At 36.9% G+C, this 27256-nt stretch overlaps 1 protein-coding gene across 2 annotated transcripts; it reads right to left on the bottom strand.

Annotated features, from left to right (window-relative positions):
- Positions 1-2549: 2549 nt before the first annotated feature.
- fam107b (family with sequence similarity 107 member B) lies at positions 2550-26806 on the bottom strand. Of its 2 annotated transcripts, none has more exons than XM_051869785.1 (4): positions 26558-26806; positions 9973-10150; positions 3627-3783; positions 2550-3542 (listed from the first exon to the last, which is right to left on the bottom strand). In XM_051869785.1, exons 2-4 carry the CDS (start codon positions 10098-10100, stop codon positions 3423-3425), a joined length of 405 nt encoding a protein of 134 aa, XP_051725745.1. In that variant the 5' UTR covers positions 10101-10150; positions 26558-26806; the 3' UTR covers positions 2550-3422. The 2 variants fall into 2 exon arrangements, with proteins under 2 accessions (XP_051725745.1, XP_051725744.1); XM_051869784.1 differs by lacking the exon at positions 26558-26806 and adding an exon at positions 11358-11531.
- Positions 26807-27256: the final 450 nt, after the last annotated feature.

Raw genomic sequence — 27256 nt, 5'->3', positions numbered from 1 at the left:
CGCTTCTTAGAATGGGCTAATCACTGTGGTTACAGGGATATGGCGTTTCATAAAATCATTTTACAGAGGTCATATCTGCATTTGTATGACGAAGGCAGATTACGGCATTTATTACAAGTAAGCGGTTATAATGTCACTGTGCATCAGTAAGATTCAGTAAAACTAAGAAAAGCTAGTTTTCTGAGCCGCCAAGCGCCCCCTGGGGACCGAGACGTTTCGGGCAGTTATGAGAAACTTCCTCTACATTACTGCTTGATCAGATGAGAAGATGCCTGACAACCATGCTGACAACTAATCCTATGATGTTGGGAAACAGGGTCAAAGGAGATGGACAATGTGTTAAAATTGCTAACTATCTGTGGCCTGTTTCATCTTCATAAATTTAAAGTTGTAATGTAATGTAATGTAAGCCCAACATTACGCTTTTCTGTATTGATCTAAAACTATTTTATGACTGTCTTTGTTCATCGCTCAACAAGAAAGCTGCTAAAACTGCACTACTGCTGAAAAAAAAATATGATTTCATTATAATGATACCTCCTGTGTATTTCCTGAAAGTTTATATATATATATATATATATATATATATATATACTGAGGGTCACTGTGGTGGATGGTAGGGAAACACACTGAGGTCAGACATACACATTACACACATTCACCTGCTGTCTCTCAGGCTGTGGCACATCCACACGTATCTTGCAGCCAGTGCTGCTGTCTGTCCCTCTCCTATTATCTTTATTTGTTCTACTTCAGTCATTGCTGTAAAGTTCTTTAATGAGTTACTGAATTTAGGAAGGAAGGAGGAAAAGTGCATCTCTGTCTCGATCTCTCCTGTCCTACAGTGAACACACACCCTTTGCTCTCTGGGTAACTAACTTTTTCTGTGTCTGCCGGTCTCGATGGCTAGACTGTGCTCACTGAGCCTGTACTTGGTCAGGATCCATCTCTGCTTTGAATCTTTGACACTTTGGAGATATTCTTCTAATTCATAATTTGATTTTAGACTTCGATAGAATTGTAATTTACTTTGTGTTTTAGTTTCCTGATCCCAATGTTCCAGATATGTATTTTTAGATTGTTTGGAAATTTGGTTTATTTTGATGTTTGGATGAGAAGCAGTGCTTGTCTGAGACTTTTCAAAAATCTATTTCATGTATCTCCTGCATGTGTTGTCTAATAAAATAAAAAAACTTGGTGCCCTTCTATGCACATAACCACCACAAAGATTTTCAATTGAAATATAAAATCAATATAAAATAAACACATACAAACCTGCCATACCTGCTAGCTGAAAAATCAGCAGTGGAAGTTAGTCATAGGTACTTTTACTCTGTTTAGAGTAGGTGCAATTAAAATATATTAATATGCATTTATTTCTTCTTTTAATATGATGTTAGTGATGCATCACTCCACTAAACTAATTTCATATCTCTCCTCTCACATGTTAATGACAGAGGGTCTTTGCCATTCTTTTGTATATTTATGTGTGTATTAGTTTTGTTACATTTTTATGTTTATATTGTAAACATAATGGGTTTTATTTTGGAATTTGTTCTTTTTTTTAACGTGTGTTTTTGGTGGAGATAGCCCTATATATAGTGCATGTATGTTTTGTGTGCTGTTGAAGCAGGAGTTTGTTTTTCTTTGGTTGTTGTTCTTTGTGTTGTGTGTCAATTTATCCTCAGGGGTAGGACTTGTATTTTGTTCAGAGGCATAGATTATTTTTGCCATTTTTCCATTAGTCGTGCATTGCCTCGGGACTTTTTTTTTTCGTATTTCTTTCTGAAAATGGATTTGGTATTAAATAAACTAATGATTAATTTCCAATCAGGTCAATAGTATCCATTTATTAAAAATAGGAGAACCTTAAAACCTGCACAAAGTTGTAAAGAGAGTGCAAATGGGATAGTTTTCTTAAAAAGACATTTACATCAGTATATCAGATCACGTCACTGACTGTTGCAAACTTCCTTTGAGACACAATGCCATAAATGGTGTAATATTCAGAGAGACCTTCTAAAAATATAGGGCTAATATCAGATCTTGTTTTTTCAGCTATGATAAGTACATCTTTCTAAAGGCCTTCTTTCAGTGTCTGTGACACAGTTCACTCAGACCTACTTTTTCTGCCAGCTGTTCAACACAGTTACATAAGAACCCCTGGAATTAAGACTTGCTCTATTTTCATTTCTATTGCTTATTTTACTTTTAATAGCATTTTATGAGTAACTAAGAGGCCAGTATCCCGACATTGCATCTCTGCGTTTAACTAAACACGTCTTCTGTGGTCAGATCCAAAATGAAGCAAAACGTCACAATGCTTTTGAAGTCTCAAGTAGTTACTTGTAAATCGTTTAGACTCATGTTTATCCCTTTATATGGACAGTCTCATTTTATGTAGTGGGATGTGCAAACCTTGTGCAAATGCCAGTTGACTCACTTACACCTACTTTTCTTCATGTTGTTACACTCGCTCATCCTCTTTTTATAAGATCACTTACACTTCTTGGTTACACAGAGATTCATATAGAGATCAAATTAAAGAATTCAACATGATAAAATAATATTTATTAAAAGAAGGTTTTAAGGGAACACAAGGAGTGGTTATTTATTGGCTCAAATCTACACAAAACCATGTGTCTTTTCTTCATTAATAAACATCTCATCTCTTTCTACTATCATTCAAGTGAAAGAAAACACATGCGCTTGCATTTAATATCACATTGAACTGTGTAAGTGTATTAACTTATTAGTAATGTAATCATTAAAAAAGGTATAACAAAAATATTTGCAAAGAAATCTCACAAAACTAGAACTAGTATTGCTTATGAAATTTAGCAGAGGGAGCGCACAAATATAACAATTCATAAAAAGCAAGCATGATGCATCACAATTTGCATTGTTGTAACTTTAGTTTCCATTCTTTTTAATCATCAATCAAGAAGAAAATGTCTTGAGAAGCCCTTTTGAACAAAAGCTTATGCTGAACATAAATAAAAGAGGATTGTTTTGGCTTAAAAGAGTCCATCCAGTGTCCCATTTCAGGTTTTGAAAATAAAATAGTAAAATAATATGTGCCCCCCTCCAAAAAAAACAAAAAAAAAACCAAAGTAATTTTGTGGTCTCTGTTTGTTCCGCCATGCATGTTCTTTGAAGCCGGTCAACCAGTGGCAAAGAGGCTGCACCCATGTGCAAAAGTTTTTGTGTATGCATGTTGTTTATTCTTCAATCCTCTTTATTTGTGATTGTTGTTCAGGAAAAGAGGCTGAGTGAATACTGGTTGCGTCTGCAAGCAGGCAACAGGAACCGTTCGTCTACAGTCACTTGTTTCACAGGGACACATGGGGGAGGAACACCAGGAAATCCCCACAAAGCACAGTCCAGTTGCCATGTCAACTAATGTGCCATGGAAACTGTTTCTAGGTGGCACGCTCCTGCCCGTCCACTTCCTGTTTGGTTCTTCTCAGATTGCTTTTCATTTTGACAAACTCAGGGGTGTTTTCTTGCTCCTCTTCATTCTTATTTTGTTCCAGTTCCAGCTAAACAGTAAAAAGAGCATTTTGGTCAGTAATTTCTGTATATGCTCATTGTACACTAATGTCTTTGTATATGAGGGGACATACCTGTTCAAGCGTCTCTCGTCTCTTCATGAGCTCGACCTCAAGGTCTGACCTTTTCTTGTGCGCCTCCTGCTCCTCTTTCTGAGCCTTTAGCACCTGGTCTCTCTTCCTCTTCTCCATCACCTTCTGGAGTTCTGGTTTATTCTGCGGTGCGAGGCCTCTGTGATAAACAAAAACATGGGATGATGAAAACACTTGAAAGTGACTAGATTTTTACATTTCCTGAAAAATTGTGTGGAGATTAGCACTGCAAAATTCGCCACCATGATGCAAGAGTGCTGTGGTTGGTTGCCAGGGTGTTGCTATGCGGTTTTCTGGGTCATTGCTAGAAAAGGCAACCCAAGTCAAAACCCATAGCTAGGCAACCCAAGTCAAAAGAACCTACCCTAAAAATCATAACCGTGTCTACACCGGACGTGAGCAACGCAACACGGCAAAAGCAAATAGAACCCATTATCATCAGTGATGCTTTCTACACTGGATGCGGCACTACACGACAAAAATCCTGACAGTAATTTGATGTCACGTTCTATTTCTGACATACTTCAAGCGCTTGCGCTACTTCTGACACAAAGAACAAATGGATTTGCAATAACGGTCGCTTTGTCGCATCTAGACATAGCATAAGATATGGTTCAGGTATTACCTTCAATGCAAGTCAATGGGAGTTTTTCATTTATTTTATCATCAAAAATTGTAAATCTGAACGCTTAGAAGAGTAACAGCACATTTCTCTTTGCATAATTTAAGCACAAACAGAGCACTCTGAAGTTTATAATTTAGGGTTAGGGGTTTAAAACCATAATAGCATCCATTTTGTGATTTTGTTCAGAGGTCTGACTCAATGAAAGAGCAAAAGATGAGATGACTAGCACACTTTAGGGTAATAATCCATAGGGTTACATAATGTGACTGAAAATCCTGATTGACCCAAATAGTGTAATCCAGTATGGATGGATTCAAGGGTGGGTTTTAGGGATTGGAACTGGTTCGTAATGTCCAGAGGCTGTTTTACATTTAGAGCATACAGAGATTAACTATTTAAATTACAGTACTTTGCTGTGACATCTTTGTTGCGTAATTCTGAATCCCATGTTTCTCAAATTTACCCTAAAAAAAAGCCTAAAACCAGTTGTTTATGAAACACTTCCAGTTAACTCGTATGTAATGAACTTCAGAGAAACACAACTAGTGTGTTTGGAATAAGAGTCAACTGATGTGATTGACCGATGCCAATGTGACATCTAGAAGGGCAGATGACCGATAATAAAACAATTTAATGATTAATAATTACAATATAATATTTATTCAAAATGCCTTGCTAATGTAACAATAATTTCGCATTGCTTATTTATTTAGTTTTATTAAAATCATTTTCAGTCAAACCTAAATTAAAATATAAATATTAAAACTTAAGCTTAAATGAAAACTTGAAATCTTGCCAAGACAAATAACTGAAATAAATGTTTAAATTGAAGTTCTAAAATTGCTCAAATTAAAACTGAAATAAAAATTAATGCTATATTGATTTTTTTATTTACAAAAGCACATAAAATTACTAAAACTAAAATGGAAATATAAAAATGAAAGCTAATTCAAAATATGAATATATACTACATAATAAAATATATAAATAATACTAAAATAACACTGACGAAAACACAAAAATCTATCTTCTTCTGCTGTGTTTTAACATAATCCAGCTCTCTGCCTGGCACACCAGAGACATGCTGACTGCTTTGTAAGTCCTTCCAAAACTTGTAGACTTGTCTAGACTAGTATAAAGAAAAAAATGAGAGGAGCTAATGAGAATATCAGAGCTGAGAAAATAGGAGATGAAATGTTTTGGCTATTTGGACAGGAGTTATATAACTATGGCTCCCCCCAAAAAAAAAAAAAAAAATTATGAGAATCTCTGCCAGGTGAGTTTAGAAAACACATCTGCCCGTTCTCCATTTCTGTGTCATGTCACTGATTTAGTTTCTGAACAGTATTTTACTTTCTCCCTCCAACTATTCATTCTTCTCTGAGAAATAAGAACAACAACAGCACATCAGACATTAATCACATGGGTGGAATGTATCTGTTGTGCAGGAAAGGTAACTTTATGAGGGCAATTACAGATCAGCTACAAGCCACAAACATGATAAGACTGAATAAACGATGCATTGGTTTATGATTCAGGGCACAAATCATATTGATGAATAAATCCATTAGCAATGGTGTTGCCAAGCGGAAACTAATAAATTGTAAGTTTTCATCCCAAGAAAAAAAAACTACAATCCAATTTGTCTTAACATTCGGTTTTTGTCATTTTGATATTTAGACATTTTTACTCACTGGAAACAGTGTGAGTTATTTTGATATTCTCTACTTTGAATCTAAACTATTCCAGTTTAAACTACAATAAGGAATTAATAAAAAAAAAAAATAGAAATAGCCCCATTACCACAGCCAGGCTCAAACAATGCGCAGTCTTTTCAAAGTCAACACTTTGCTGGTTGGTGAATTAGTCTGACCAGTGAACTTGAAAGCCATTGTCTTCATTTGAGTCACTATTAAGATAAGAATGTGCTTTTGTCCATAGGTGTGGTTTTATGGTTGTTTGTCGTTCAGCTAGAACTAGAACAATGGTTGGGTCTGAGACTGAGTAAACAAGTTATATTTCATAGTGAATTGACTTTGGGATAATAAATCGGCTTGCAAAACACTATGTAAAAGGCTAGTGATCATTTGCTTACCCTCACATCATTCCCATCAGTGTTGTTTTGTCCATACATTGAAAATCAATTGGGTCCCATGTTGGTTTGAATATAATTTGGAAGAAAGTCAGTTATTACAGGTTTGAATGGCATAAATGTGAGTAAATGATTGCAAAAGTTTACTTTTAGGTAAACTATCCCTTTAAGACTGATGGTTTTACTGTAGCTGTACCTGGAATGAAAAGATTAAAAATACTTTTGTTCTGTGAATGGCTAAGATACAAACATCCTCAGGAATGCTAGTGTGTGTCATCACGGATTATATAACACTGCCGTCTGCAGGAACACACTGGTCCCTTGGAAACTGCTAGAAACAGTCACTTTGTCCTTATATGTGGTTACTCATCACAGACAGCTTGGCAAGATAAGAGAAAAAAAGAGAATGAGACAGATGAATAGCGACAGAAAGAAACAAAGCAAAGAGGAGGCCAGCCTCGATTACATAAAAGACCACCCTGCCCAATACATTATCTAATATATGATGCAACAGACTATATATAGCCTGACCTCCATCTCTCCATCACTCTGCGTTCTTCACCTTCTGCCCTGGCTGTAGAATTGATTTCATAACTCTGAGTGTACAGAAACACTTTGAGTGTTAGTGTACAGCAGGGTGGGAGGCAGACAGAAGGTGGGTGTCAGAGAAAGAGAACAGAGAATGGGTAGGAGGAAAGTCTAGGGGATGCTGTAATCCTTCTTATGTAACTCTCCGTTTTTCAGCATCCCTCTGAGCACCACATCTGGAACTAATCCCATTTAGATTATGGAAATGTTCCCTTTTCCTACACCAAAACAAGCACACACACTCTATATCGAGTAAGACTCTTAAGGAAAAATACAAAAAGTGTGAAAATTGAAATTATAGCCCCTCTTTCTTGAGGGTCTTCATGATCTCCAGGCCTGTGCGGTGATTAGATTTCATGTACCTCCACAACCCCATTAGTAATATTAGTAATATATACATCTCCGTACCTTACCGAAACCGTTACACCTCTACACCAAACCATCTGCACGCTTTAGGGGGTGTGTTAAAACTCAATGGGCTCAGGGGAGGCAAGAGAGACGCAGACTAGTATCGCTGTAACTTTACTTGCTGGTGTCGCTTTTGGAAAATGTTAGTTTAGAAAAACAAGTCATTTATACACTTTTTAATAGGGCTGGGACAAAACATTGATTCTCGATTCGCAATACAAAGAATCTGAAGCGATTCTGATATTTTCCGTATCGCAATTCTTTCTTGAATTGATTCTGAGCTTAGTTTTTAACAGCAGATGGCACTACGTGCTTTAGAAACACCCGTACTCTGCTTGCTTCCAGTTCCTTTACACATACCACTTAAATCTAAAATAATCATTCATAAAGTTCGAAAAGGTTGAAGCGAATTACAAGGGTATTCACAGTGGGCTGTGTTTACATTAATCTTGTGTCATAAAAACATTCTGTGCCGAGGTGCAAGTATATTTATTTAACCACTTACATGACTCAGCTGAACACATGATCGCTGTCCTGCACTCTTCTTCGTGAGCGATTGAATGTGCGGTTAAAAACTAGCCTAGAGCGACATCTGCTGTTAAAACTAAGCTCGGAATCGATTTGAGAGAGAAAACATCAGAATCGATCCAGAATCCTTGTATTGCGAATCAGTGTATTGTCCCAGCCCTACTATTTTGTAATATTTGCATGGTTTTATTTTTTGTAATATGGATTATTTTGTCATCCATTTTTTTGAGGAGGCACTGCCTCCGTTGCCTCCTCGAAGGAAACTTCCCTGATTATTAGGGCTGGATGATTAATCGAAACCGAAATTCAGAACCTCTAACCGATGTAATTTTTTCCATGTCAGTTATTTAACATGTTTATTAAACATCCTGTTAATACTTTCCCCTTAAAAACATACTACTGTGTGTGTAGTCATGTGACTCCGCCCTGTCCAGTCAGCAGCACGGAAGCAACACGGAGGTGAACTCAAACGCAACACACACAGACAGTGCCCGAGCCCCGAAGTGAGATTGAAAGTGACCTTTAATAAGCATATTTACAGTACAAACCTTGTCTATGAACTATAAGTGCCAAAAAAAACAAAAAAAAAAACACAATCATTCATTAAGAGCAAAGGTAAAATGTTCAATTAATCAAGATTTTGATTTTAGGTCATATCGTCCAGCCCTACTGATTATTAAATATTTATATAATCTATCTATCTATACATTCTATAAACTTTCTCTCTCTTTAACACAACACCTGAGTTTGTGTGTCTTTCACAAATTATTACTATTATGGGGGCAATCATGGAGATTTTTTTTCACCCAAGAAAATATATTTATAAATTGAACCAGATTAGATATTTAATAAAAGTGATTTGCTATATTTTATGTGATGGAACTCCAAGCTCAATAAGTATTGAACACCCACAAGCAACACTGTTTTACAAATCAGTAACAAGCTAAGTCCTGCAGGTAACAAAGACTTACAAGTATAATAACAAAGTAAAATCAAATATTTTCAAGCACTGCCTGGAGCCTGCTGAAGTATACACATACTCCTGATTGATTGGGAATCACTGGAATAGATCCCCAGTGGAGGATTCCGAATCTCTATTCACGCACAGCAGAGGACAAACAGATTTCTACATGCTTAACTAATGTGGGAGGTGAGAATCAGTGGACGGGAGTTTATGTAATCATGCTGGTAACCGAGACTTTGTGTGGGTTATGTTTCTTGCAACATAAATGACTTGTGCCGTGACTTATCCGTTTTTGTTCGCATCAAAGCTGCAAGAACAACTTCTACCCTCAAGGGATCTTCCTAATAACTTCCAACTGCAAAAGAAAAAATTTTTACGTAATAGGGAGCATGTGTATACCCTTGCTGTCACAATTCATCACCAATGAGAATGAGAGAGACGGAGAGAAAAAGAATGAGGCAGAGAGTACTAGAACGAGTGACTTAAACTTATTGTTTCCAGTGCATTTTTTCCTGGTTCCTGTCTGCCTAGATACAGCACACAAACACAGAGGGATCTGCCAGGGGGAAATCATCCATCTTATCCTGAAAGTCTTCTGGGCAGCATCAGCTTTCAGAAACACATTAACTTTTTAAGAACTCATTTGTGAAATACGCAACAGTAGAATGTATGAAATTGATCTTTATATGACACATGATAAGTCATATAGGCATTTATCACAGAATGCTTGATTCTGATTGATCAAATGTGACCAAATGTGGTCCGATAGTTTTTTATATAATGTTATATATATATATATATATATATATATATATTTTTTTTTTTTTTTTTTTTTTTTTTTATATAACCCTGTTATATGAAAAAGGATGGCAATGAGGACTTGTTTCAGCCTTTACGTCCTAAATAAAATAGTTTATAATTGGCACATGCCCACACAACATGATCAGATAATTTGCCTGCAGTGAAGATGGAAATGACGCACATATTCATGTGAGAGGAGTAAACACGATTGCAGCTGGGTGGGGGCGTAACAAAAAGAAACAGTGAATTCTGAGAGGAAAGATGCAGAGAAAGAAGTACAGATGTAGGAGGACTGATCTAACGTAGGCTGTATATGCATCACCTTTTCTGGTTCATGAGGAGCTCTCTGTGTAGGTCCTGGTGATTTCTGGAGGACTTCACTGGGTTGAGGAGTTTCTTGGGCTTAATGAGATCATCGCCATCACCGTCCATATAGTCTGGCTCTGCCATAATGCTCCGCACACGGGACAGTCCCTCTGGTATGTCTGCCTGGTCCAGACCTGAAAAAAAGACATTTAAATAAAGACATACATTTGAACATCTGTTACAACATAAACAAAAGGTGTTGCAATTAAATGAAAATGTTTTTCATTTTATAACAGCCACAATAACCGATGCCATGAATGAGGCAAAAAAAAAAAAAAAAAAACACCAGAACTTTCTTTAAATGTGCTCTTTTAAAAAAGCTGCCTTATTAACTTAATACAGATGTAATTAATATCAATTAGCATCAATCAATGCTTATATATATATATATATCTCTCAATTAGACATGCCACATAAACATTCTGTGACAAATATGGTGTTTGAAAAGCATAAACCACATTTCCTAGAGTATCTGCATTTTAATATGTCAAAAATAAAATAATATTTGTGACATAAAACAATAACGAATTAAGTTAAAATTAAACCATAGGATCAAAATTATATATATATATATATATATATATATATATATTTTTTTTTTATTTATATATATATTTTTTTTTATTATTATTATTATTATTATTAATGTTAGGATATATAGGGTAAACCCCATACTTTTGGTTTCACTGAAACTTATATATCAGGAAATAAATAAAACTCTCTTGCTGGTTTATCTTATTTAATCTGAAATCATAAAACATATGATGAATGATGAACCCACGTGACTGTTATCTTTCGCAGTTATTTGTTTACAGCCGGATACTAGACACTAGATACACACTAACAAACAAGCATGTATCATTCAGCACACAGCCAATTAAAAAGCTGAAACAACCAGCAATTTGATAAACTATATCTGAATAAACACGATAAACACCACTTGAAACACTTTACATTATAGTGTCCATGTGACACACATATAACAATGTGAAATTACAAGTAAAAGACATTAAGTACATGCAGGTCAACTTAGTATTTGGGTATTTTTTCTATTTGTCTGTTTAATAATTCTAATAATTAATAATAAAAAATAATAAATTAATAAATAATATCAAATTATACTTTTTAACCATATTAAGACACAATATTTGTATTTGGAATTAAAAAAATTAAAAAATAAATTGGCAATATGAAAAGCTGAATAAAACATTTAAAGACACGGCATCTAAAAATGTACACTTTCACTTATACACTCATATACATTTAACCTGCATTGCCAAAAAGTGTGTGTCCTGGTTATCTGACAATTACTCGCATACATTTAAATCCCCCAAATCTTACCTGGAAGGACTGGAAACACAGGGTATCTGAACATGGTTGTCATCTCTGCGTTTGAGTGTTATTCAAAATCTCAGGATATTAAGCACTACTTCCCACAGCTAGATGAAACTGCAGCTCTGTATCTCTGACAGAGCGCTGCGCACTATAAACAGCTCTTCTGACTCCGCCTGATACTTTATTACCTAACAGCCCACCCACCCACCCCTGCCAGAACAGCTCCACCAAACATCCCGTTTGTTAATCTTTTATCACCCGAGATATAAACACCAAAGAGTTTGGCCTCAAATACCTGCCAATAAAATGATGAACACTCCCATCTAAAGAATTCACACAGGTGCGCTTCCATATATAGGATAAACTTTGAAGTTAGAGCTATTGATAGAAAGAAAATGTTGAAAGTGATGGAGCTACAGAAATGTATTTAATATTTCGAAGTGCTCTTAATAAATCAATGTGTTATTTTTAACACATTAATGTGCTTTTTATAATCTTCTTTCTTATAACCTCAAAAATAAGTAGTTGATTTAGAAACAGTGCAGGCTTTTGGTACACAAGATGACATTTATATCACACCATAAAAGAAATAAAATAGCAACACTGTATTTTATTACAGAATCAAAGACGTCTAAGTAGCCTATTTGTGCAACGTAGAATAGGCTACAATTTGAGCTGCAGTTTATTTGCTGGCCGCTAGAGGTCATTCTCGTCAAGAACTTGCCATGAGCCAAGTGACCCACAACAGTTTTCAGTCGTGACATAATTTAATTTTAAGGAACAATATGAGGACATTCCAAACACTATGCGATTGCCTCAAGGACAAGAGTAAATTATGTCACTGCTAAGTATGTAGCACTCCTTCAAGGACAAAATCAACACTCTTCGTAGGCCATGTTTGTTTAAAGCCTTTTTAACTGTGCTCACTGTTTAAATACACGTAATTGAGTTGCAACACAATATTGCAATAACTTTAGTATTTCCCGTTCTGATATGTTTGCACATGCGTATGGTATATCACCTCAGTATTATTTACAACCATAATGCATAATTTCATTATGCATTCAGGAAGAATACCTTGGGGAAAGTGGATGCTGATGCTATTATCTTAATGCTGTGCGTCAAAGGCAGCTGTATAATGTGTGTATCTGCACTCAAAGTTCATTTTCAGATGCAACGGAAGAGTAGTTCCTGTTGACATCGGAATCTAAATGTGTTGAAAGTTTGTGTTGAGAATTTCACAAGAAGTCTCATTTCTCAAGTCAACATGGTACATTGATCTTATCTATTTAAAGGGATAGTTCACCCGAAAATGAAAATTCTGTCTTTACATTTACACGCCCTCACAGTTTCCAAACCTGTATGACTCTATTGCTTCCATCATCTTTTTGGCCACTCTTTTCATTACAATGAAAGTGAACGAATAGGAACTGAAGTTGTCGATCTCCAAAATGAGAAAAAACATTTTATTATTATAAATTGTTATAAAAGTTGTCCACAAGACTCAGACACTATATTTTCAAAAGTCATAGAATAGTTTGTATGAGGAATAAACCCAAAAACGAATTTCTTATTCACTTTTTGAGAGAAACCATGATCATGATATCGAATTTAGGAGTAAATCATTCTTTTGATGTGAATATTTTCAATGAATCAATTGATTCAGTTCACAAAAGTGCTCTGGGGTCCATTTCCCAAAGGCATTGTTAGCCAACTCTGTTCACAAGTTCCTTTAATTTTTTTTACATTTTTTTTATAAATGGTCGGTAACGACAGAACTTGTCTTTGACTGATTCAGTTGTCTATTTTACTTCCCTTACTTCAGTCAGTGATCTTGACAAAGTGAGTATTGATAAGATTATCAGTGAAAAAAGACTTTCTCACAAAGCTATCATATTGAGTTAATATAGCCCACAGGTCATAGACCACTTTTTTTTGTGTGCTATCTATCACTTTAACAGGTACATAACTAAATATGTTCAAACAGTGTGTGAACTGCATGCTATCAAACCATGTCACAGTATCAACATCACTTTTTGCATGGCTTGTGCAGTGCTTATCTGCTTAAATCTCTGCACAGGCAGTCCTGCAGGACAAGTGTATTTAATAAAAGGCCCACATCCAGCTTTTAATTACAGAGCTGCACTCTTCAACCCTGCGCAGGGCACAGACGTCTCTATGGTGACCACTGCAACAGTAAGCACACGGGTGTGTCCAAGGCTGAGAATTTCAATATATTTTCAGATCGATTGTGCATTGATAATTATATAGAGCATTTATTTGCATGCATGTCTGTGTTTGTGCATGTAAGTACTAAAGGAATGCTTGTAAACTGTCTAGTCACTCATTAAAAAGGACTGGAGGTGTTAGGCAGGCATCTGTTTGCCAGTCCTCAGACTTGTACCTTGTTCCAGCACATAGACTTGCACATGAAGGGGCCAACTCTCATTTAACATCACAATACATATGGGCGATCATGCATATCAGCCAGATTTGCATTAATGTTTAAAAGCAGTGCTTTTCTTCATGCTCCACTTGAAGTTTAAGACTTAAAATTCCAGTAAGATCAAGAAATAGACATTTAGATCAAGATAAATCATTTGAATTTATAACACTAATTCAAGTGATTAAACTTAACTTGGTCTTGGTTAACTTGGTCTTAAATTGGGCAATATGCATGACTTTGGTTGAAACTGGTATCATGACAAAAAAAAATTTCTTTATCTTTTGAAACAGTTCATTGCAAAATACACTAACTTTCAGAGCTCAAAACTTTCTCCCAAATACAATTATTGGTACTGAGATGATTTCCATACTTCGTATTTGAAGACATGCACATGACTACCACACATACACGTCAATGATTGTTCAAAAACGTGGCCTATATTATTCCTAACACCAGAAGAACAACAATAAAATTTGGGAGTGTGTGTTAAACCTTGTGTGATGAATATCATTCTGAAGAATACCAACATCAGAAACGAGCTTCCTATTTTAATCTGACCTTTACAGCTACTGAATGGCATTTATATTGTGTTAAAGGGACACTTTATATTTAGGAGCAATAGCATACTCGTAACCGTGCGATATGGCTTTATATCAGCACGGCTATGATTCGGCCGTAGCGGCTGAGTGCCGTAGGTAATCACAGCATGCTAATATACAGCCATATTGCACGGTTACGAATGTGATATTGCATTTATACAACAGTTCAATGGCACAAGTGTGTAAATAAATAAGAAACAACAACAGAGTGTCTTTAAAAACCCTCTTTTTTGCAGAACTACTTCCTTCCGCCATGGATTCAAATCTCAAGTTGAGAGTTTAACAGTTGAGCCCAAGCCTCCGTTACTAATTCTAAAACGTCACTTTAGAGCTAGTAACTAAAGGAACGTTGAGTCGCTTCATTGAATGCTTGTATTATGTAGAGTATTATGGTATTATGAGAGAGAGATTGACTAAACGAGTACCTGCATTCATTCTTTAGGTCGATGTCCATAATATTATGTCCATTATTAAAAAAATCAGTTTGACATCTTTGTCTTTGTCCTTTTAAAAGTTCCCACAGTGCTAAAACAACTTCCCTGTTCTGACTCACTCATAAAGATAGTTTTTGCCGCCATCTAATGGTGTAATAATCTAACTTTCACTGATACTATTGACGGACCCTTTCTCAATACCAAATACAGCATATTATTTATATAAAATAATATTTATTGAGCAATATTTAAATTAACAACAATAGCCATTACAAAAGACAAACACAAGCAAACTATTCAGTCAAACGTCCAAAAGTAACGCTCCTGTACAGGGTTTAAGTTAAATATAGCCTAAATATAAAGTTATGAAATTTAATTTTCCCCTTAAACCAAATTGTTTTGCTCTGGAACAAGTAATAGATTAATAAGAACAAAGATTGCCTGTTTGATATACCCCAAATTAACTATATTTTTAACCACTATCTACATCTGTTCTCTGTGGGTACACGAGCACTGAACGGCCGCTGATGGCCTGGAGCTCGCATCTGTCAAAAGCGTCAAAACAAATAGTAAAATAGGCACTATGTTTATATATGAGTCACATATTTGAGGTCTAAATAACTACATTCTTGCCTAAAAACTCTTAAAAATACATTTCATGAGTAGTATTTATAACAAATATGGTAGATTTGCTCAATCGCCAAGACAGTCACCGCAAGCAGAGTGATACAAACGGTGAAGCGGTACCAGTGCTGATACTGGGAGAATATCGCACGGCTCTCAGCCAATTAGATTCGAGAAACAGATTTTGGTTTGGTCTTATTTTCAAGAGTTCATAATGACTTGGATGGCCCTTATCAACCCTCTCTTACAGACACACACATAAACAAACACAAACACACACACACACACACAAACACACACACACACACACACACACTAACATGCACACATGCCTACACACTTCCACGATAAAAGCTGAGGAACTGCAGAAAAAGAAAACACCCACAACTCCCTTTGAGCAATAACCATTACTGCAAATGATCACACAGCGACATCATGATTTCTGAGTGTTTATATACTTGGATCATTGTTTGTGCAGATTTGCTAAGAGTCATGCGGTTGCACGACTTCATTCTAAAGATCACATCCAAAAATCACAGGCTTGAAATGTGACCCCAACAGCATGATAGGGGATTTCAATACAGATTTCTGTAATACTTTCAACGATCTGGTCCAGTATGTATTTGGATTTGTGATTTTATGGTCTACAACATAATAGTACAGACCAGAGGGTAGCTGCACCTTAATCAATCAATCTTAGCTTCCTTTTCCAGTCATCTCTCCAATGCCCACACACACAGACCTTGAATGAAGACATGGGGCGGCAATAACAGGAAACAGACAAACTCTAAAAAAATCCCATTGCCATTTGTCACATTTTGGAGATGAAAATTAAGCTATTTGTGAGACTCCAGTACTGGGACACACACAGAGAGAGATAAGGAGGAGGTGGAAAGGATGCCACTTCTTTGTTCCGCTCTCATTAGGAACAGAGACAAGCAGGGAGGAAGGGAGCAGCTGGCAGTCTATTGCACCATCTGACCCTTATTGGGCACCGTTTACACACAGCAGGAGGGTATATTAGCCCCTCCCCAATACCACAATCCCTTTCACTAGTACTGTAGTGCTGTCACTTTCTCCTATTCTTCATAATGTATTCATATAACCCAACACTCAAGAAAACCCTTACACGCTTTTCTAAACACAACTAAACCCTAATTCTTGCATAAAGGTCCTTTCCGGACCATCCCCCACCCCACGTCCCACACCGCCAGTCATTACAGACCACAATTCGTATCAACAGTCCTCTAGACGATTCATTTCTCCCCCTCATTTTCATGAACTGCCTGTCTTTCCTTGACAGGAATGAATCAGACCACCACTAACCAACTATGAACTGAAACTGATTGCATGTAATCCTTTAAATGAATAGTCCAGGTTAAATATGCGTAAGTGGCCACATAAATAGATGGACTGACTTACACTCACAATCAAAGTATATGGGGCAAGTATACTGTGCATAAAATTTTGCTTGTTTTTACAAATTGAATCAGGAGCCTTAGTTCAGTATTATTTATATAGTCAAGTCACCTTTATCTATTTAAATGCAAAGTTTGGTTATTAAAATCAGAAGACAACAGCAAAAAGTCACACTTATCCTAAACTGATTTTTAAGCTGAATCTCATCCATTTAGTTTTGCTGGTCCAGTGGAAAATGTTAAATCTCATAAACCAAGCGGGTTTCCTACAGCACAGAGAAATAAACATGGGCTTCTCTTAGAGGGTCAGAGGTCAGACACTTCGTCTTACTAGCATTAAACTGCTTGCATCACCCCCACAACATTAGCAATTCAAATGAAAATACAAAAAAATAGTTGGACTTCACAACAATAGAGTTGAAAGCTGTCTATAGTCTGTATGATTAAAACAAGTCACCTGTACAAAGCACAACTCTGTTACAACTCACTACAGTCAAACTACAAAATAACAATAAAACTGATTCAGTCCATATGCCAACGCTGAGACAAAACACCAACACAGCGCCCGCGCTCATGCCATCTGTGGACGCACCTGGGCATTGCTGTGGGGGTTGTGTATCTGTGGCAATGGAGAAGAGCTCTGTTATACACTAATAAACACAGGAATCAGGTCAAAAGAAATAAGTGCATCTGGACTGACATATTCTCACGCTCAAACTAAAAAAAAATACAATAACTTTTCCTTGTGCTGCTCTCTGGTGTCTGTGGATGTCAAAAACAACATTACATGTTGCAAAGTCAATAATTCAATAGGCTTGATTAATGAAACGCTGTTGACATACAATATGGCAAATCATCATGATTTGCAGCGTTTTAGGAGGCTATAGCTGGGTCTGGATGAAAGGTCTAGAATTATTCTAATTTCCGGCCTGAGTAAAGGCAGGACCTCTGGCATTTCAAGGCCTGACCTTAAGTAAACCACAAGAGAATTAGGTCATGTGATGAGGAGATGTCATAACACTGCTGCATACTGGGAAAAGGAAGCACTTGTTTATGTGTGCAAGCGTGCAGTTGCAAGTGGGAGTCTCCAAGTCTTTTGTCCTTAGTTAAAAGACACATATTATGCTTTTTTTTTAATATTTCATTGTTGTTCCTGTTAGACAATAATGTTATAATCAAGTGTTTTTCTAATCAAAAAGTCCCATAATTTAGCTTTGCATGACTATCACCCTCTCGCTTAGGGTACATTTACGTGACAATGTTGTACTAAAAACTGAAAAGTTTCTCGCGTACAGACAACAACGTTGTCAAAACGATCCCTGTTCACATGGATCCACAAAAAAGACTAAAAATGCTGTATTATGCATGCCAGGCCAGTAGTTGTCGCCACTTTGTAAAGAAACATTACATGTCTATCCACCTTATATTTCACGTTAGAACGGGAGCGGGCATTTGTAAATTTAATGTGTCTGGCTTCCGGTATCATTAGCTTTCAGTTATTTTTAGCTGTACAAAACAGCTTGTTATTCTGCTTGATATTGCAAACTGGTATTTCTTACCATATTATTTTAGTGTATTGTCTTAATTATAAACACACTGGTTTGTAGTGCAAACAGTTTAACAGTTTACTGTACTTTGATATTCTTCTCGTTATTTCCCTATATTTCCTTATGGCAAATAAAGCGGAAGTCTTGCACATTCACAGAAAACACCTTACTTCTGCGTTGAAAAATAAGGTGGATAGACTGAACACGTAATACGCATGACGTCACCATTCTCACAAATTTACGTTTTTGTAGTTTACACAGAGACGATAATGGTATCATTTTCAAAAACTTGCACTTTAAAACCCGTTTTCAAAAGTTTGCATTTTCAGGCCCTGTCGTGTAAATGACCAGCCAAAACGCATAAAAAGTTTTCCGTCTTTAGTTGAAAATGGTGTCGTGTAAATGCCCCCTAACCAGTGACAAAATAACACGCTAAAAACAATACAAAGAGACAAGCAAAGAAAGTTTCTGCCCTCCTCAAGCAACTGCATCAAGCAACTTTGTCAGTCATTCTGACACCTCATGCTGGGTATAGCATGCTTTCAAACTACACTTTATAAAGACACATTATTACTCATGATATCATCTCTTTAAAGGCCTTACAAATGTCAATTTATAAAAAGTTATCAAACAGGTATATAAAATGACTAAATAACTAAGTAAAATGACTGAGTAGAAGTTGTTTGACAGTACAACAGCACTGAGGAAACTACATCCTCATCTACACAAAAACACATCCTCACCAACTGCCATCCATGGGTTTAGGCATGAGGGGAAAAAAAAGAAAAATGTGAGCTGGTATTGTGTCTATTACTGCATTGTACCAAATTACTAATAGACACAAATCCATCATGCATGCTATACAGTATGTACAACAAAAGACATAAATCTATCACTTAAGTTTTTCACAACATACAGTTTATATTCTTACTATATTCGTATATTCTTTCACTCAATTGGTTGTGTGGATCACAACTTTATGATACTAAAGATCACACTATCTAGACATCCGTGTTCAAACCACACGCCACCTCCAGCTGCTTACATTTCTGCCCTTTCTCAATTCTGTGGAGGTATAGTGCTAACTGTAAAGGAAAAAAAAAAAAAAATTGATTTCCTGTTCTTCTTACCCACCAACCCCAAAAGTCCTTAACCTCAAACTTTTTCTGCTCTTGCTTCAAGTCTTTACTTGATTCTATTTCAGCTGTGACCAAACACCAAACAATTATAAAACTGTCTTATGACAGTCATAAGTGAGAGTGAAATGAGAAAGCAATGAGTTGAGTGTACAGTGTTGTTATTATTAACTGTAGATTATGTTAGTTTTGTGTGTGTGTTGTTAGAGAGGCCTTCAGAGGGGATCTCCAAAAGAGATATACTGCATGAATGGAGATTGTTCAGCGAGTGCAACACCATGTTATGTCATACCACAGGAATGTGATGAACCTGCAAAAGCTTTCTAACGGTGCGTTCACACTTGTAGTTCGGTTCGTTTGGTTCATTTGGTCCGGACCAAAAAACAAAAAAAAACATTTAGTCCTGGTCCGATTATTGTTCAGATTGGCAATTTCATCACCGAACCAAAAGATTCTGAACCTAAAGGCAAAGGGATACATTTACAACCTGATTGGTCGGATTTTATGACATATTGCCTATTTTGAGACAGAACATACCGAGCATCCAAAACAATGCTGTGTGCTGAGGTAAACGCGCTCGTTATGTGTGTGTAGTCTGCATATGATGGTATTTTGGCCAGCTGGGAACTCGTGAAGAGCTTATAAAAAGTGTAAAGGAGTCAAAACAGTGGCGGGAATCCATCCATCACACACACAAACGATCTGCTGCGTGGAGACGCGCGTCTGATGCCTGTGATGGGCAAACTCATGACTATGACAAGAGAGAAAACCGATATGCGTGAGGATTCTGTCCTTTTTAGGGTCTCATCTTCCTGTTTTTGGTTCATTTACATGTCTTTGGTCCGTGTTGCATTCATATATCATTCGAACCACACCAGAGTTCGTTTGGAAGCGGACTGAGACCCATCTTTTCAATCTGTTTGGTGCGCACCAGGGTTCGGATGGCAGCGTTCACACATGCTCAAATGAACCGCACTAACAGAGCAATCGCACCAGGGTTCGTTTTAATCGAACCAAACATGACAAGTGTGAACGCACCCTAATATGCAAACAGAGAATTTGCCATCACCTTAACTAAAAACTATACGAATAGATCTACGACATACAGGTCTTTGTAAACTACACAATATAAACCACACAATAATAATGTTTTAAAAGTTTAATTTCAGTTGGACTAAAGCAATAATTAATATTTAGTTCATCTGAAATTGCACCTGTCAAATTCTTTCAAAGTCTGACTAGCAGACCAAGAAAACGTGATAATAGTCAGGATTCATGCATGTTAATTGGACTACAAATGAACTTTGTGCATTGTGCTGTTGCTCAAAAATACAAAGTTAAAACTCTTTATCACTTACTCTTATTCTTTATAAAAAGTTAAGCATGAAACGGAAATTGTGATTGTCTTTTCTTTCCTAATATGAGTCATATTCAAGTGAACTGGCTTCTTGAATGAAAACAAATTTGGATCGTTGTCATTTGATAACTAATAATGAAGTAACCGTAAAATCAAAAATGACAATTCTTGCAGTATTTATTATAAATTATTTATCCGTTCAATATCCGTGCAATAATTAAAACTGTCATCATTTACTCACCCTCGTGTCATTCTGTATGACTTTCTTCTTCGGAACAAACTGTATTTTGTAAAAAAATGTATTTTGACGCATTAAATTTTGAATATTAAAAAAAAAAAAAAAAAGATAATTTCCAAAATATCTTCTGTTGTGTCAACTTGGAATGCCATATGGTTGAATGACAGAATTTTTAGTTTTTGGGTGAACTATCCCATCAAGCCAAATGGTGTAATCTAAACCTAAACCAGCATCTCCATGCTCAGGTCACTGTTAAAACCCATGGCCATATGGGGACTAGATCAGGGGTGCAGCAACTGTCCAGAATGGGTCAGGTGTGTGTAAGTATGTATATGAAGGGATCCAGCAACTGTGCGCTATAGAACAAAGAGAGCGGAACAGAGGGGCCATTGATTCTGCTCAGCTGTGGCCAGCACCTGCTGGGTCACAGCTTACGTTAAAGAGGCGTGTGAGAGGTGCTAATGTATGTTTGGGGACGTGTGTGAATGCATGCAAAATAATGTGACATTTAGGATAACTGACTAATGATTTCGAGTAATGAAAAATCGCACAGTGGATTGACACATTGATCCGCGATGCTCATGTAGGCAACATGACTTCGAATCTATCTTTCGTCATTATTAGACCTTATTCCTCCCATTTGCTGTCCTATTTCTATTTTACTATGTCTTAATGTGACAAAAAGGCAGATAAAAAAAAACTAAATCTACAATTTCACAAATCCAGCGTTTACACTGAAAACATACATTTAATGCAGAGGGCTTATATACAGGAAAGTCTAAAAACTGCGAACACTCCACTCAGAGGCGTGACAACAAAATGCCAACTGCTGCTCTCAATGAAGAGGATAAGCCATCAAAGAGTCTGCTGACCTGGCATTTTCTGTCCGCACAGACAGATATTTATTTAGTATTTAACCTGAAAGAAAAAAACTACAAGTGTCTGCAATGCATGCCATTTGTGTGTACGCTTGAAAATAGACAGCAAGTTTTGTTAGTGGTGCTTGCTGAGGGAAGTATCACTATTAGTATTGCTCAAAGTATCACTAATAGAATTAGTGATTTGAACAAACATGCAGCCTAAGTATTAAACTTCGGCAACATTTGTGCTATAGATATTAGTCATACCTCAAATCATGTGGCTTGTTGAAGAGCAACCATCTATTCTAGAGAACCCTCCCAACCGCCTAGAACATACAACATCCTATAAACTACCTAGAACATCCTAGCAAGTTGCAACCATCTGTTCTAGAGAACCCTCCCAACCGCCTAGAACATCCTAAAAACCACACACAACACCCTAGAAACCACCCACAACATCCTAGAAACCACCTAGAACATCCAAGAAGCCACCCAGAACATTCTAGCAAATTGCAACCATCTAGAGCACCCTTGCAACCATCTAGAACATCCTAAAAACCACCTAGAACATCCTAAAAACCACCTACAACATCCTAGAAACCACCTAGAGCATTCTAGCAAGTTGCAACCATCTAGAGCACCCTTGCAACCATCTAGAACATCCTAAAAACCACCTACAACATCCTAGAAACCACCTAGAACATTCTAGCAAGTTGCAACCATCTGTTCTAGAGAACCCTCCCAACCGCCTAGAACATCCTAAAAACCACCAACATCCTAGAAACTACCTAGAACATCCTAGCAAGTTGCAACCATCTATTCTAGCGAACCCTCCCAACAGCCTAGAACATCCTATAAACCACCTATAACATCCAAGAAGCCACCCAGAACATTCTAGCAAATTGCAACCATCTAGAGCACCCTTGCAACCATCTAGAACATCCTAAAAACCACCTACAACATCCTAGAAACCACCTAGAGCATTCTAGCAAGTTGCAACCATCTAGAGCACCATTGCAACCATCTAGAACACCCTTGCAACCATCTAGAACATCCTAAAAACCACCTACAACATCCTAGAAACCACCTAGAACATCCTAGCAAGTTGCAAGCATCTATTCTAGAGAACCTTCCCAACCGCCTAGAACATCCTATAAACCACCTACAACATCCTATATACTACCTAGAACATCCTAGCAAGTTGCAACCATCTAAAGCACCCTCACAACCATCTAGAAGATCTTAAAAACCATCTACTAGGAACCACCTACAACATCCAAGAAACCACCTAGAACACACTAGCAACCATCTATCACTTTAGCAATCACTTAGAACACCCTAGAAAGTTGCAAACACCTAGAACACCCTAGCAACCACCATTAACATCCTAAAAACTACCTAATACACCCTAGAAACCACCTAGAACATCCTAGCAACCACCAAGAATTATGACTAGCAACATTTCTTCACAAAACTGAGAATATCTAGCTATATTTACAATGACACATCACCTCTCAAGCGTTTTGGGCTTCTATATGAAATGTTCCACAGAACAGAATGTTTTATCCTGACATCCTGATTTAGATCTGAGATTTATCTTGTGGTCATGAATCAGACACAATATCCATTAGTCCAGCCTTCACTCTGCCCCGTGAGCTTTCTTGGGCCATGTCGGGTGAGGGAGAAGAGGTATCTGATTGTCATGTTTCTTTGTTTGATTTAAAGGGAGGGGGGGGAATCAATGTCAGCAACAGAATGCGAAGCAGCTATTGGTCAGATCCGACTAAAGGATTTACAGACAGCTGTCCGTGTCTGGATTACTCTACAGATCTATAATTCATACAAACATACACCTAAACTCATGTGCAAACAACATGCAAAAGCTACAGCTTACACACAGACTTTTATAATGGAGTAAATTACACAGATTACAACCACAAGACAAAAAGAAAACAGCATGCAATTTCCTACATCATAATTCAAGTCTGAAATTAAAACCATTTTAATTCAATGAAGCAACTATGATTCCATTAAACGTTATGCTAAAAGAATCCCATCCTAACCCAGATTTATTCTCCCACTGCTAATTTCTCCTACTCAAAATGCACAAGATATCGCTCTACACATGTGTTCATTAAAAACAAACCCTTATATATTAAACAACATCCTGCATCAACTGCATATTATCTCATTTCTCCATCCTCTTTTGCCGCTCACCTAACATTAAGCCAAAGACGCTTGAGACATTAATAATGGGTTTGGGGCAAAACTCTTTGTTCATGCCCCAACAAAAACACAGTATGCACTTCTATGTGACAAAATAATGAATGCAAACTATCTGTTCTACAATTTCCCGTCTTAAACCATCAACCAAACAACAGATCCCAACGTCGACCCATTCTTCAAAACATAACGCATGCTGTTTAGCATAACAACTCAAAATCCAACCCCTGGGTGTCAACGTCACCGCAGAAATCCATGGAAACGAGAAAACAAAGAACATAAACATGCACTCTGTGCTTTATGATTTCAAACCCTACATGAATATTGCATCATGCTTTAATGAGCAGATAACGCTCAGAATCCTTTGTGTGCCAGAAGCACATTTAATGCAGTCATATTAAAATGATGTATTATCATCATTTTTAATATGTATATGAGATACAAGAGAAGGTATGTGCTATAAACGGGCAGACAAGGGGAGACAAAGAGACCTGTCAAAGAATAGCTCTGCTATAACAGAACAAAGCACATTGAGCATCACGGAGACACATACACACGTGAACACGCAAACCAAAACAAAGATTCATACTGATGCGTATCAAGTGTACAGAAAAGCCACTGCCACACAACCGAAAGAAGTTCCTCTAAAGCAACATGTTCATTAGGTTAATCAATATGCTGCATATAAATGCACACCAGCATGCACTCAATATGCAGTGTAGACAAAATTCAGTCTAGACCCGAGCATGCTGCTGACTCACAGCGTGTTCAGATAGCTAAAAAAAAAAAAAAAAAAAAAAAAAAAAAAAAAGAGGTAATTCCAGCAAAAGTACATTCCCAGTTTACCAGGAAACTAATAAGCCAAGTATTAATTTTTTTATATTTAAATGCATTTAATAACACGTCAAAGTACATACATTGTTTAATTCTCCATCTCATTATCTATATCTCAAAAGAAAACTATTGAGGTCCAATTAAGGAAGCAGAATGTACCCTTGGTTGACCCCATGTGTAAAAGCTGATTTGAGAATACTAGTCGGAACAGTATGGACTTGATGTTAATGCAACACTTCTTAATGTAACCAACCCAGGACCTAATACACTGTTTTTTGTAAGGCTGAGGACATCGTGTGTGACTACCCAGAGAGCCTCTAATCACTCATCTCCACTGTCCTACCCATCCACAAGAGACTAGCATCATCATGTATGGGAAGTCTGAAGTCATGACACTGTCTTTCGCTATATCTCACTTTCTCTGTGTCACATTCGTGGCTCTACAAAACGGAAACCACACACAGAATGATAGCGTGTGTGTGTGTGAGAAAAAAAGATATAGAGATAGGCAAACAGAAACGGGAAGACTTCACTAGCACTAGTGGGGGACTGGTTCAAAGATCAAAAAACAGATGTAAGGCGTTTGACAAAACAGCCTCCAAATTGCAAACACATGTGGTCGGAACCAACCCATTCCTACCCCCCAACATCCCCTCCAATACAGAAAATCTGTTTCAATATGATCATACTGAACATTAAATAGCATAGCTGCAACATCTCTACTAGCAAGCTGATCTTAACCAGAGTCACTGTGTGCTCAGATTATGTTCACTTGGACATAATATTTACTGTAAAAGTGAATTAAAATAACACTAAAACATCTATTTTTAGAAATATTCAAATATTATTAAGTTCCCCTATAGTTTGTGTCATAAACGAGAAGGTCTAATGTATGAATAAGACAAAAGCAACTTTAAATGGAAATCTTTTACACTAAATGAGACACTGTTCAGTGAGGAAAACATGACAAGACAAGACATGACATGTCCCATGTGCTTGGAATTGCTGCTGACTGGACTACTCTATACTTTTTTTTTACTCAACCTGCATGCATTATTACTTTCTGAAATGCAGCCTTTTTTTAAGAACGTGAAAATAATAGAATTTTTAAAAAAATATATTGAATAAAAGTAAAATATATATATATATAACAAGTTTACCATTCAAAAAATATTAATCTTATAGTATAAATAACATTAATTACTTTGATTTGTGAACGGAGTCATATGAAACGCGCCTACTTTCATTATTTCAAACATTTGTTTGCCATTGTTCTGGTGCGTTCTGAAGCGGGTGATTTGAGCGCTTTATTGTTCTGTTGCTCATTGTTTGATCAATTGTCTCATACATTCACTATATAATCAATATAACATATGCCTATGTACATTAACATTGTTTCCAATAACGCGACTCTCATTTTTACTACGACAAATAACGCGTTTCGATGCAAAGCGTCCTGAAAACAGAGACACATTCAAACACACACATACCTCAAAATCAGTCCTGAACGATACTTCTCTATGGTAAGTGACTTCAGATGAACCTCAGTAGGAAAGACACCAGTTCACCTCTCCTGTTATGAAGGTGTGTCTGTTAAATCTGTTTTTTCTCTCTTGGAAACAGTTCAGTTGTAGACAGGACCCTTACAAATGTAAATTAATACTTGGAGTTGGGGCGGGCGGACAATATGACCCAACGCCTAAGTCACATGCGATGCTCCGCCCATCTCTCCTTATGATTATTCATCAGCAGGGGAGACCCCGAAAACCGCCTGGGCGTGGCGCAGTATCGGTGGGCGGAGACTATTGGTACAGAGTACACAAAGCAAACGTGAATAGGGAGTTCACCCCCAAAAAATGACAATTCTGCCATAGTTCACCCTTATGTTGTCCTATTACTTTCAGAAAAAGAGAAATGTTAAATAATGTCCTGGTTGGCCTCTCCATGTGCTGACAATAAACGGAGACTGAAGCTTTCCAAAAGGAGGCAATCTCAAAAGTATCATCAAGATAGTCCACACGTGCTTTATATTCAAAGTGTTCTGAAGTCATAAGATAGCATTGTGTGAGGAACAGACTCAGATTTAAAGCACGGATAATGAACGGGATCGTGCAATTTGTCAACAAATCAGAACCGATTCATTAAAAAGATCCATCTCAAACGAATTGTTCGTCCAGTTTTAAAAAAAA

Source organism: Ctenopharyngodon idella, chromosome 18 (genome assembly GCF_019924925.1).
Source record: "Ctenopharyngodon idella isolate HZGC_01 chromosome 18, HZGC01, whole genome shotgun sequence".
NCBI lineage: Eukaryota > Metazoa > Chordata > Actinopteri > Cypriniformes > Xenocyprididae > Ctenopharyngodon > Ctenopharyngodon idella.
This window is presented reverse-complemented; position numbering and strand designations above follow the sequence as displayed.